At 36.0% G+C, this 14,171-nt stretch overlaps 1 protein-coding gene across 6 annotated transcripts in view; it reads left to right on the top strand.

Annotated features, from left to right (window-relative positions):
- The window catches only part of ZDHHC21 (zinc finger DHHC-type palmitoyltransferase 21), a 42,863-nt gene extending 29,752 nt beyond the window's left edge, over positions 1-13,111 (top strand). For all 6 annotated transcript variants that reach the window (XM_048931352.1, XM_048931358.1, XM_048931354.1 and 3 more), the window contains 2 exons: positions 7,578-7,621; positions 8,105-13,111. In XM_048931352.1, the coding sequence (XP_048787309.1) occupies positions 7,578-7,621; positions 8,105-8,237 (177 nt within the window). In that variant the 3' untranslated portion in view covers positions 8,238-13,111. The remainder of the gene's footprint in view (positions 1-7,577; positions 7,622-8,104) is intronic.
- The last annotated feature ends 1,060 nt before the right edge of the window (positions 13,112-14,171 follow it).

Raw genomic sequence — 14,171 nt, 5'->3', positions numbered from 1 at the left:
TTTTCTGGCCTGTTGTAAGGTGTGTGGTACCTTTTGCACGTGTGAGGCCTGGGTTCTTCTCAAGATCTGCGCTGTTTTTTGTTTTGTTGGCTGCCACCTGTCTACAGCAATCAGACGGTTCTCTCTTTCTCTTCCTCTGTACAAAAGGAAAATCCCATCTTCCCATGGATGGTGGAAGGTAACAGGATAATCAGTTCAGCAGTGATCCTCTGATGTCATTGTGGGAGCCCTGTAAAAGCGGATTATCTGTGACCCAGATAAAATAATTAGAAATTACTCGGACACTTACAAATAACGGATCTACTAATCTCATTTCCAAAGTTAAAAAAGGTCTGTCTCTCCACATAACACTACCAGATGTTTCAGTTAAACAGCATCCTTTGCAGAGACTAATCTGAACCCTAATTTTAAAGGATTACCTTTGGTTGTTTTTTATTTTAAACTCTGAACAGTTAGTGTTTTCATTTTTCCATATGTTCAAACAAACCCTATGAACTTATATACATTTTCTTTATTTTTCCGTGACAGTCTATCAAATAGGATTTTCTGTGATTTTAAGTCAGTATAGCAGGTATGCACTTTTCTTTAAAATTATTTAGTAAGTAACTTGTTTTTCTAGGGCAAAACTATGTAATGGATGGACTTCTATAAATTTAATAGATACCACATGTTCTTTATGCAAGGGAGCATATGTATTATCATAACCTAAGTGGACAGTGACTTTATTAATTTAATTAATGCTGCCAGGGTTTCCTGTTAATTGATGGTTTGAATGGTGCGGCGTGATATACCAGTATCCTGGAGCCTCAATGCTATGTGGATGTGGTAGAGAAATTTCCCTTCGTTTGCCTTGAGGAGGATGGGAAGGAAAACAGTTTGACAGCTGGTGTTCAGCAGTCTGTCTGGTGTACAATATGATGCCTATCCACATAGATTTGTCTCTTTGGAAGCATGTTTAAGTGTTGATATTTGTATCTTGTTGTTGCATTTTCTCCTTTTTACCTTCAAGTAGCAAATGTGTTTCAGTGGTATTTTTGTGGTCTGGCTGAACAGATATATCTCAACAGGGACATCCTAAACTTACTAACCCATAACAATTGAACATCTTACTGTGACTGATACAGTAAGAATGTATTGAGGAACATTGTTCATTTTAATCAGGGTTTCATTTGTTTTCTAAAGAGAAGAAAACAACTTTCATTTTAAGGAAATAAGATAAGTGGAAGTTGCACAAATTAATTTTTTGATGTTTTTATCCTAAAGAAATATTTTCAAGCACTTAATTCCTTTAGAAGTATCATTTCATGTAATAACATAATGTAAAATGAAATACAAACAATAAAAAAAAAAAAAATAGGAGAAAAATAAATACAATTCTGAGTAGCATCAGCATCAGACAAAACTTTACCAGAGATACAATAAAAGATAATGCAACGTAGATGAATTTATTCTAGGAACAAAATCAAATGGATGGTAAATTCTTTCCGTGTTTTACAGTGTTGATTCATTACTGTTTAGTATATGGCAAGCACGAGTTTTCTAGTTGTGCTAAAACGCTTTTTTTCTTAAGAAATAAGTATCTCATAGTTAAAAATATTTGTAATCATATCTTTAATCAGATAATCTATTAAACTGTTTTGATTAGTGAAATAAGAGCTTTTTTTTTTTTTTTTTTTTTTTTTTTTCCCTAAGGATGGCAGAAAAGTAATCAGAGAACTATTAATCCTCATAATTAACTTTAGCACAGAAGAAATTGGGGTTTAAAGGGGAAATCAGGATTCCTAGGCGAGCATATACTTTGCCTGGTTATAATAAACTGTGAAATACGAATTGTGGAGAAAAAACAGACTGCATTTATGTATAAACCCAATTAATAATTTCAAATCAGAGACATAATGGAAAATAAGTTCACGTGAACCCTGCCAGCCTGTATCTACTCCATTCTTTTTATCCATTCTCCTTTTCCTGTCTCCACCTTTAATCTGCTGATACATAAATCTCCTATTAGAAGACTACATAAAGTCCAATAATTTAATTGGTCAGGAATTAATTGGTCTTGGTCTTTGAATGAGATTTTGTTAACTGTTTAAATTGAATCTCTGACTTATTTTTCTCAACCAGATAAGGAATTAGATTAATTTGTAAAGAAATATATCCTGCCAGTCTAGAAGTCTACATACTTTCCATTAAACCAAAACTTTAATTTCCTTTAAAAAGCTCTCTCATAAGCTATTTAAAGTATCAAAATAAATTCAAGTGTAAAACGTCCAAAGTGGCAGAAGATCTCGTTTGTTTTAAATCATGGCAGGTTTTTAGGTAAATTGAGAATACTTTTATTGAGAACCATCATTTTCATTAGTTTTAAGGAAATGCAGTACTTTGAAAGTTTAGTCAAAGATATTTCATATTTTGCAAAGAAGCAAGAAGAATACCACACCAATGATATCCTCTTTGCTGCCCAGGGAAGAAGTGCTGATATAACTCAGTAATTTTTCTAAATAATAAGAGAAGTACCTTGGAACAGCTTTAAATGAGTAACTATAATAACAATGTATGCCTGTTCTCAGAGCCAAATACCGGGTTGTCAAATTTAGACATGAGACAATTAAAATGACTTGTGTGTGAGGACAGCCAGTGGCTAGCCTTGCAAAGCATTTTTTCCTTAATATTTTTTTTTTATTGCTATATATGAAGAAATTATAATGTGCATGTTTTGTCATGTGTTTGGGGGTCAAGCAGGAACCTGCACCTAACACACCATGGATTTGAAATACAATGAGGAAATCTGTTTTTTTCCATCTTATTTGCAAATGCAAAGATGCAAATTTGTTGTCATGTTTTCTTTCACTGAATTATTTAATAATAACTGACATGAATAAGAAGTTTTACAAACATAATGCATCAGAGACTAGAACTGTGTAGGAATATTCCAGTATTCCTTATACATATACCATAGCCTCTTTTTTTTTTCTTTTTTTTTTTTCATTTTGCATGCAGTTCTCTGATTTAAGAATTTTAAAACATGGAGGCTACAACTCAACTGGTAATTTTCAAACTGAACCTAACTGATATTGATAAAACTAATTGTATTTTCTTAAGTAAGAATTCGAGATTAAGCAAACTATGCTACAAGGTAGCCATATATAAAATGAAAATGTAATTAATGCCAACATGGGAAATTTATGAAATGCTCAGTGTTCTTTTTGTGTGATGCTCAGTGTTTAGTATTCTTCAACTGTGTGGAACTGCCATTTCCATACAAACAAGAGAAGATAAGTAGAAGGAATGAAAAGTTGATGGATTATTCAGATGCAGTGGTACTTCCATGAGAAAGCAATGGTTGCAAGTGCAGGAAGACTTGCAAATTTTTGTTTGTTTTCCCTCTATGTAATCATACTTTCAAGCTAATTTTTATCTTCTAAATGTTTGAAATTAATCAATTAAGAAAGTAGGACTTACTGTTTGTCTTCTTCTAGTACGAGTATTAAATAAAACTGCATTGATTACACATCACTTTAAGCAAGTACAGGAGTAAAACTAAACCAAAGGTTGTGGCTACATGACTTGGGGTTAGTTCTGTGAGTTACGAATTACTGCTTCTCCTTTGGAAAACATGAACCACTTAGAGGAAAATATTTCTTCCATGTGCTTGCTCCATCATAAATTAGTTCATGATGAATCTCATTCTATGGCTCAATTTGTAAAATGGTGCATGGGATCTTTCTTGAAATCTCTATTTTGAGGCAGTTGGTTATACTTATTAAAAATATAGATGTGAAAGATTTCTGTTTCTTTGTAGGTAGCACAGGTGCATTCATTTGCAAATTAATCTTAAATCCACAGAATTCTCTCAGTACTCCTATCATTCCTAACAGTATTAGCTGTTGCAGTAGCTTACTTAGAGCAGGCAAGCTGCTCAGCTCATAGTAAGTCCTTAACGCAAAAAAACAAAACAAAACAAATAACCCACCAAGCCAGAAACAAAAAACTGCAATAAGAAAGCAACCCAACGTTTTATCACCTCGGCAGAATCTGAGCACTTTTCCCTTTGTCTCTTTTTAAAGTTATACGCTGTTAACGATTTCTGTGTTTATTTCCTCGAATTTCTTTTGCCTTTCTCACTAAGTTATTTTTTTTTTCTCCTTTTATACACTTACTGGTGGGTGTGTATCTGAATAGCCAGGTGTTTCCAATCGCTTTGGGGTCCACATGACCCACTGTGTAAAACTGATTGTTTGCTGATCAGTCAATTTTGACTTAAAGTCAGCGTTTTTCTTGAAGATAGAGGTTACTAGGTCTCAATAGGTCTAACAAGGTGGTTCATACCATGTGATGTTAAACTTCTGTGTGAGTACCAACTCCCTAGAACACTTAAACATCAGCGTTGGCTATGAGTCTGAAAAAAAGAAAACCCAAAAAATTCTTAGAAGTGTTCTATTAATAGTAATCCAAGCTGATAGTATATGCAGACAGACAAAGCCTCTTAGGCTGAATGCAGTAATGCCGATGTTGTAATAAAGCCTTTGTATGTGAGGTGATACTCTGGTTGAAAGCCATTCATGAGATACATTAATGAACAGGATACATTCAGAAGAAGAATGGTTATTCTGGTCCTCCTGGTCCTTCTTTTCTTTTCTGAAAGAAGAATATATCTCCCTTTCCTTCCTCTTCCATCTCCAGAGGGGCTGCTGAGTTTCCTGGGGTGCTGTGAAGTTTCACTTTCATGTGAAAAGGTAAATTGGTTCACTGTCAAATTAAAATACATTTCAAATGAGCCCAGCTGTTTGGCAGTGGTGTTGGGAGAGGGAAGCAGGGGGGGAATTTGGGTAAGTTAGTCTCCAGCAGTTGTTAAGTAGCTAAACTTCAAAGAGAGATGTTTCCTCCTGTTCCCTCAAGCACTAGCTCACAGCTTTTAAAATGTGTCTATAAAGATTTTTTTTTTTAATAAATTCTGAGAAGGTGTCCCAGAAACAAAAGTTTGGCTGCTTAGTCCAGTTCTTTTACTGTAAGGCACAAGGATGATAAAGTATATTCTGGAACTTTAATGCAAGAAGAAGGAAAGAAAGGAGTATTTTCTTGGACTTCCTATCCAAATAAAATACTTAGTATGTTTGAAAGATTTGGAAGTTTGACAGTCTTTCGGCAGGTCCCATTGTAGTGCTTTCTGCACATGGCAGAGGTTTGTTTTTTTGACACAAGCACACACTGAGGAGCATCCTTCAGGTCTCAGTGCCATGACGACAACTAAAGAGAAATACAACTCTTCCCCCCACTCCATCTCCAAACAGGGAATTACTCTAAAAATCTCAAATACGATGTTTTAGGTACCTTTACAAACACATTAATGAACAGACCATGTGGAGAAACAGTAAGAAGTTGTGCTTAATGTATTAGTTTGCTACCGAGTATCTGTATCCAAAGCTGTTTTAAGATTCCTTATGTGTAATGGTAATGTAAATCCTTGATAGCTGGAAATCAGTTATAGTCTGGACTAGCGTAGTACTGTTCTAAAATGTTAGTTAGCAGTCACTGCTTTCAAACATACCAGTAGTATTTTGTACCATCAGATAGACAGCTTGAGGTGACGAGAAGATAATTCCCAGGGATATTTTTGCAGTTACGGAAGGGGCATGTCATGAAACCACTGTTATAACCTGATTGATGTATTGTGGAGGTAATATCTGTGTTTATTTATTCAGCTGTGTGTGATTTTCATTGATCAGAAAAGAACAAGACAAAACGCTAGGACAAGGAAACAGAATATTCTTTGGCTGTGCAGCCCAGTCCTGCCGTAATGGGGAAGGTGGCAAATGTCTTCTAATGCTTTCTTGCTGCTACCTGTGGAAGGCGAGGGGAGGGAAGGCAGGCCAATATGCTCGACAGGCCTATAAGGTTTGTGGGAATTGGAATACAAACCATTATTGACAATTTGCTGTCTCTATGCTGGTCCTCTCTGTCACTCTTGAGCAGTTGTTCAAATCCGCCTAATGATGGGTCCAGAATGGATTTATATAATCTCCTGTGGGCATGCCTTTTCTGCAGAAACGGAGGAAAATTTTCTTCCTGGTGGGTTAGAGTAAGAATAGGCAACTTCTCTCCTTTGCAGTAGTGAATGTAGAGTTCGTCAGGTAGGCCAGAGGGCAGAACTTAAATTTGTGCCGTGTAGCAGTAAAGGGATCCTCTTCCAAAACTGATCATGGTCAGGAAGAAGATTCAGAAGATGGAAGTTTGACTAGGGGAATTGAGGACACCTACGTTCAGTGAAGTAGGGATGCAAGTGCCTTTGTTACATCCCAATAACATTTTACCAGTGCCCTTCAAATGTTCATTAAAGGTGGTAGCAGAATCCCAGCAGCGCCTGTACTGAACTCGATGCAGCGGATGGCAAGAACAGCCAAGGAGCACAGTTTTATTGCTAGGTGGTGTTTCCAGCTGACTTAATGAAGTCACAGCCTAATTAAGCCACATCCTTTGCATCTCTGGATGGCTGGGATAATAAAGGCAAGCTCTGTTTCATTCAGATGCTGGTGTAATCTGACAGGTGCATTATGTACATGCCTAGAGAGTGAAAATTGAAGGGAAATATCAAGCTGCCATGACAAGAAGATGGAATGATGAAGAATATTTAAATTGTTGTATTTTGGATCTGATTAATGATTTTGGGACATAATGAGCTGTGGCAGTGCTTGGAAACACTAATACTGCTGGAGTTGAAGTGATATTCATCTACAAAGCAAGCTTTTCATTAAATACGTAGTGTGGAAGTGAGAGAAAGCACTATTGTTCATAGTTTTAGAAGTTTTATTTGGAAATGATCTAAGCTTAAATTGATCTACTGGTTACAAAACCTAGTGAATTATTAAGTTAATTATGATCAGGAAAGCATGATTTTGTTTACTCTTAGCAGAAGGGGCATCTTCATTCTGGATATTGTTTATTTTTTAATGAGTTTTAAAATAATCATATTTACTTTTAATATGTATCTCTAGAAACTGAAATGATTGGTATATTCTTAGCAGCTGTTTGCATTATGATATTTGTTAAGATCAGTATTGCAACATTTTTTACTAGTTCCTGTTTTTCAAAGTACTACTTCTGGTAATGGTTCAATTTTATTAAGATACAAATATATTTAGTTCCTGTGATTATCTCAGTGGACTACTCCAAGTCTAGAATGAGTGCTTATGAAAAATATGGCAAGAGTTTACTTTGTGCACACTACTTATAAGCGTCTTGTGAATTAATTGTAATATCTGAATTTATTTGAACTTTAATAATGCTGTAGTTTTTGTTAATGTTCTGTGGTGTGTGCTATCACAGTAAAACTACACGATATAATGTTACATCGTGCTCATCATATTTGTAAAAATCACTTGACAAACTGAATAAATTTGTGCGTATAATCTTACAGCTTTTTACAACTAACATGGAATATGAGTAATATGTGACCTACTGGACCAAAGTCAAAGCATCATATGCTTAGAATTGTTCCCTGCTTTATTTCCTTTCACAATGGCATATTAATATATAGGAGTATAAAGAAATAGTTTTTCAGTCTGTTTTCTTTTCTTCAACAGGACACAACAAGCATAGAAAAAATGTCGAACTGTTGTGAAGATGTGTAAGTGCTGTAAACTTTCTATATTTATTTGCTGAAGCAGTAGCTGCTTGTTTAATTGTGTGAGAGAGGCGAGGAACTAAAGGCACTGTTTAAATTGTTTTGTATGTTAGTGTACCCAGTGATTCCTATCTCTTGTAGTAGCTCTCTAATCCTGTAATAATTGGTTTTATACAAAGCAGACGCACGTTATTCTTTTTCCTTTCTTACTAATAGATGAATGAAATTGCATTTTCTTACAAAAATAAGGATGAAAAACCACTTGCTTGACATACATTCAATTGATTCTGAGGTTCTCTGCTTCAAAAAATTACCTTTAGCTGATTTGATGACATAGATAATTTCTGTTTTCTGAAGCTGAGTTTCAGCTGCATGCAACAGTGAAAAAAACTCCACTAATAGATCCCTAGCCAACATGTTTTGTTTTAGCTGACTGAAGTGCACCATGGGAGTGCTGTCTTTCACTAATAATGCTGTCTTCTGTAGATCGAGGCCCCGAAAGCCATGGCAGCAGACCTTCTCAGAAGTTTTTGGCACTCGCTGGAAGATCCTGTGGTTTATTCCTTTCAGACAGAGGCAACCACTGCGAGTTCCCTACCACTTTGCCAATCACGTCTAAACAGATGGATGGTGGGCACAGATGGGGCCTCCATGCTGGAAGTGTGTTACAGGTTTTGTGATGATAGGACTATGACAGTCTTCAACTCAATTAAAAACCCACCAATTGTAGACATCACAGTGTGTCCCAAGCTTTATTTTAATTGTGGTCTTGATTCTGGTCTGAAATTAATACATTTTGTATGTTTACATTTAGATATATTCACTTTCGAATTAGCTTTCCAAAAAGATTTCGTTTGTCTTTGAAGTTAGTAGTAAAAACAAAAAACCAAATGACTGGAATGCAGTCTTACACTATTTGTTTGATAATAATGACTCTCTTTTCTTTTTTTTCCTCTGGTAGGAAACACTGAAGTTTACATTGATTGTTAGCTTTCCCACTAAGTGTCTTAATATTATTTTTTTTTTACTGTTTCTACCTGTAGGTCTTCTAGATAATATTGAGGTCTCTGGTTCTGCTGCATGTATTTAAAATTCTCCTATACTGCCATTTATTTGTGATGATTGACGTGATTTTAACCATGCAGCACAGCACTATAAAAGGTAGCATTTAAAACAAGCAGACGTTTTCCTAAACTTTTGTCTGAGAAGTTATATAAATACATGTATATGTTTATATAGAGAGATCTTACAGTCATCCTTCTGAATAGATATAGACTCAGTGGAAAATACTAATGTATTTATGTCAGCAAAAGCTATGAAAAGCCACAGGGTAAAATATGCAGATGCAAAGCATGTTTTCCCTAACACCCCAAGGACTTCTTTGCAATAATTCAACAACAACAACAAAAATTGTATGGTACATACACAAGAATGATTAGTTTTTAATAATACATATTTAATTTGTCAGCATAATGTACCATAAGAAATAGTATATTAAATAGTATATATAAACATTTTACATTTTCTCTTCCTTAGTCAGTTAGCTGGAATTGATTTAGGTGTTTATAAATGGGAAGTATTTGTGAAAATATTTAAAAATATTTATATAGAGATACAGATATTTGCTACTAAGAGGGATGGCATACTATACTGATTACAATAGCTTGTTTTGGGCCCTTTATTTATGGAAATAATTAACCAAAGAAAGCATCATTTTCGTTGTGGTGGAATGACAATGATTCCCAAAACTGGCTTAACTTTTCTGAATCTGGAAAAAAATATGTAATTTATGATAGCCTTGTATATCTGTACAAATGCTAGCATTTGTAGTAGTGGTAGTTTTTAGAGGTAGTAGTGGTGATTTTTGAAAGTTCTGTGAATTTTCAGGGGAGATTCTCAGCTGCAAAGCCTATAGTGTTTGTTGTCTAGTCTAACAGGACCAAGATCCACCTTAAATTAATCAGAGATCAGTCACCTTAGGGTTGTGATTAATGGTTCTGTGTCAGGATAGAGGCTGATCACAAGTGGTGTCTCTCAGGGGTTGGTCTTGGGACCGGTGCTCTTTTACATCTTTATCAATGACATCGATGATAGCATTGAGTGCACCTCAGAAAGTTTTTGGATGACACCAAGCTGAGCAGTGTGGTTGATACAGTGGATGGAAGGGTATCCATCCAGAGGTACCTGGACAGGCTGGAGAAGTGGGACCTAATGAGGTTTGACAAGGCCAACTGCATGGTGCTGCATTTGGTTTGGGGCAATCCCAGGAATTTATACGAAGGAAGATCTCCTTGAGAGCAGCCATGTGGAGGACTTGGGGGTCGTGGTGGATGAGAAGCTGTACATGAGCCAGCAGCGTGTACTTGCAGCCCGGAAGGCTGACTGTGTTTTGGGCTGCATGAAAAAAAAGGGGTGGCCAGCAGGGAGAGGGAGGTGATTGTCCCCCTCTACTCAGCTCTTGTGAGGCCCCATCTGGAGTATTGTGTCCATTTTTAAAAAGCACAAGAAAGATGCAGAGCTCTTGGAGCAGGTCCAGAGGAGGGCCACTAAGATGGTCAGAGGGTTGGAGCACCTCTCCTACGAAGAAAGGTTGAGGGAACTGGGCTTGTTTAGCTTGCAGAAGAGAAGGCTCCAGGGAGACCTCACTGTGTTCTTCCAGTACTTGAAGGGAGCGTATGAACAACTGTTGTGGATAGCGATAGGACAAGCAGGAATGGTCTTAAACTGTCACGGGGGAGGTTTAGGTTAGATATTAGGAGGATGTTTTTCACTCAGAGGGTGGTGAAGCACTGGAACAGGTTGCCCAAGGAGGCTGTGGATGCCCCATCCTGGGAGGCATTCAAGGCCAGGCTGGATGTGGCTCTGGGCAGCCTGGTCTGGTGGTTGGTGACCCTGCACATAGCAGGGGGGTTGAAACTAGGTGATCATTGTGGTCCTTTTCAACCCAGGCCATTCTATGATTCTGTGATTCTATGATTAAATGACAGCCAAGTGATGGTAATTTTTAAAGGCACAGACAGAGTGTACAGCAAGTAATCTGAGTTTGCAGCAAATCAGTTAATTTGCAAACAGTTCATTGAGGGTGAAGGGCTAAATTTGTCATGAATGCTATTCATAATGAATTTTTAGATTTGCTCCTTAAAATGTTAATGCGGTCACTGCTTATGGTGGATGTTCCTTTACTGAACTAACAGGTTTGATCACTGAAAATGCTAAAAGAATCATCTTAAAATAACTTGAATTTTAACCTTTTTCTGAGCTTTTAACGTTTGAACTGACTTCCCTTCTCTCTTTAAAAATAAATACAATACTTTGTTCTTTTAAATTTTGAGCCTAATATTCAACTGTTCTCTGTTGGTGCATTTATAGATGTGACTTCAGAATTTAAGATCATAATTGGCAGCAGTCCATAAACAAAGATGAGCTTGAGGAAAGTGGATGAGAAGGCTAGACTAGCACTTGAAATTAAAAATAATATGTGTATTTATTATAAAGTAATGCCTGTATTCACTTGTCTTTGGAAGGACTTCAATTGCTATAGTCTCTGTAAAACACTTAAGAGAATAATAGAGGTTGGTTTTGGTTTATGTGCCAATTTTTAGATGAGAAAAACTCTGTTTTTGTTTTTAAAAATCTTTCATGCTAATCAGTTTTCATAGCAGGTTGTTACACTTTGATGCTTGTTAGGAGAGAGGATCAAGAATATAATTATTTGTGATACATTTGTGATGGGGGATATATTTCATTCCTTCTGTTTTTTGATATCACTTGGTTAACTGTACAATTCTATAACCAATAGATATATAACCAATAGAATAGATTATACGTATAGAGAACCAGTTCTATAAATACAGAATCCTCTCAACTCTGTGAACATCAGTTAAAATTTTTTTACGTGATATATACAATGAAATGATGACACCAGTGAATGTTACCTGTTCTGTGGGGATAAAATTTCAACTCTGTTCCAGTATTTTCAAAAAGGAGGAAATATGAAACAGAAAAAAATCTGTCCTGATAAGGCACAGACTGGGGATAGTCATGCTCTGTGTGCATAACAGGGCATGCATATAAACATCCTTGCACTTTTTCTCATGCTTTACAGTTAATGCTGATTAATTTTTAGGCTTGAGACATTACTATGTGTTTGGTCTCTGAGATTGTGTAGTTGTTTTCAGACTGTAGTCTGCCTAGCTAATGCTCCAGTGTGAAGTAGAGCCTTTCCTCTCTTATTCTCGAAGTGCCCTCTTTTGGCCATATTAAGCAACGACGGTTGACTCTTGGCCTGAAGCAAGAATGGTGTGCAGCTGTTATTCTTCTTTAGTGCACACTGGTTATCTGGAGCAATAATTGCATGATGTGGGTGTGTGTCTGTGCTAGTGGAAAGACAAACGTTGCAAGACAAAACTGCATCTTAAATGGACACAGTCTTGGGCCCACATCAAATGTTTTGTAGCACGTGCAAGTTTTCTAGAAAATGTTTAGATCGGTTGACGTTTCTTTTGAACAATAAATAATAAATAAAAATTGCATTCTAAAGCACTTAATCACATTATTCTACTTGGATTTAATCTAAAGTGAGTGAATGTGAAGGGAAAATTCATAAAACAGTGGAAGTGAAGATGGTACCAAATGCTTTGATTTTTAGCAAAGCTCACTGAACTGAGTGAAGTTGAAAAGAGCAACTATTTGCAGTTTAAGTACACATGCCATCATTATACAAGTCTTTTAATGTTCATTTTACAGTTGTCCAGTTTTATTCAACAGATTATACTTTCTATAAACAATGAAAACATTTTCTTTTATTCCATCAGGCCACTCTACACCAGTATAAGGGGACAAAGATAAGATTTCAGTAGTACTATAAAAGAGAATCTTTTTCATCTTCACATTCAGATGAAACAAGTGATAATAAGGTGGGTTTCTGGTAACCTGAAATTCTAATTAACATAAAACACCTTTTGTGGCACATTATATACTGTATTTTGCCAGCCTTCCTACCAGCAGGACATCACTTGTAGCGGAGTGCCACTGTCTCTTGTATTTGAAATTGCTGACACTTTGACGTATTGTTTGACTTCATCATCTCCAATCTTTGTCTTCACAATGGACTTAATTTTGATGCTGCTAAAAATAAGAAGGAGATGTAACCTTATTGGAATAATATTATCACAAAGAGAAAACGTAGTACTGTTAATGGACTCTTCTCAATTTCCCAACTGGACATAGCATTACTTTCCTTAAAAGTGTTTTGTTTGCTGCAGTCCTGATTTTTTTGGACAAAAGATGTTGCTTAATCAATAGATATTCCAGTCAACGGTACTTAATAGTACTTCTAGTAGTAGTACTAGAATAAAAACTAAATGTACTTCCATGGTATCTGCCTCCGAAGACTAAGTTGTATAAAATTAGTACCACCTTCAATATTAATTCTCATTCAGTATTAGCTCTACAGTTTTTATATGTATGCAAGAATAATAAATTGATTTTTTAGCAGCATGTGTAAGAAATACATTTTCAGTCATAATAGTGCAACCAGTTGAAAGTTAACTGTCTGAATACAAAGGTTCTACTCCATTTTTTGCATTTCAAGAAAACTACTGGATTTTCTTCAGCCGTGAAAACTCGAATCTCTTGTTAAAGTCCAGAAAAAAAGATTTGAACCTGGTGAAGATATCCAACTGAACATGGTACTTGTCCAGCAATGCTAATACATAGAAAGAATGCTAGAAAGGTTAGTATGGGTGTGTATATCACAAGCCCAGCATATAAACTTTTCAGGTTTATTCCTCTTCGTTCACATAATTCCCCTCAGAGATGGGAATGCTTTGTTTGTTCCTGCCTTCTATATATGTTGCTTCCAGGTATACCAAATAACTGCTTCTGTTGCATTCTGCTAGCTCTTAAATATTTCAAATCAGCTGTGGGCACTTGGCACAGGTTTTCAAGTCCTGGTTGGGCTTCAGCTTAGTATGCTGCAACTGCTAAAGGTAGAGGCTCATTTTACCACATTTAGAGATTATCCATCAATGTCTCTCAGATTCTGTGGTATACTAGCTAGTGTGAAGTCGTGAAGAACCTTCTAAAAATTATGTCCGATATCTCTACAGGCTTAATTTTCACTTTGTCTTAAGCAGGAGACTTGCTTTAGTTTGAAAACTAAACTGTTGAAAACTAAGTCCTAACTTAGACCTAACAGCACCGAATTGTTATGTTCAAAAAACAGAAAGTTAAATTTAAAAATAACCACAATGTGTGACTTATGGGTTAAAGATGCAGGTAGTTTTTCCAATAAAATCAGGATGATAACGATTTCTCATTTTGTTTGGACCTTTTAGAAGCATTTGCATGATGTAGGAAGAAATTATCCTTGGGAGAAATTCTCCTAATTATTTATATTAGAAACCAGACCTTTTTAATCCGACTGTTGTCTCATTTACCCATTCCATTGTAGTGAATTCAGAACTACATGAAAGTTTCTGCTATGAATGACTTCTGTACTTTCATCTGCCCTCATTTTCAGCTGTAATAGTTCTTTTCATAGCTTCCTGCA

Source organism: Lagopus muta, chromosome Z, assembly GCF_023343835.1.
Source record: "Lagopus muta isolate bLagMut1 chromosome Z, bLagMut1 primary, whole genome shotgun sequence".
NCBI classification, from domain to species: Eukaryota; Metazoa; Chordata; class Aves; order Galliformes; family Phasianidae; genus Lagopus; species Lagopus muta.
Note: the sequence above shows the minus strand (reverse complement) of the source record. Positions and strands in the feature narration are given on the sequence as shown.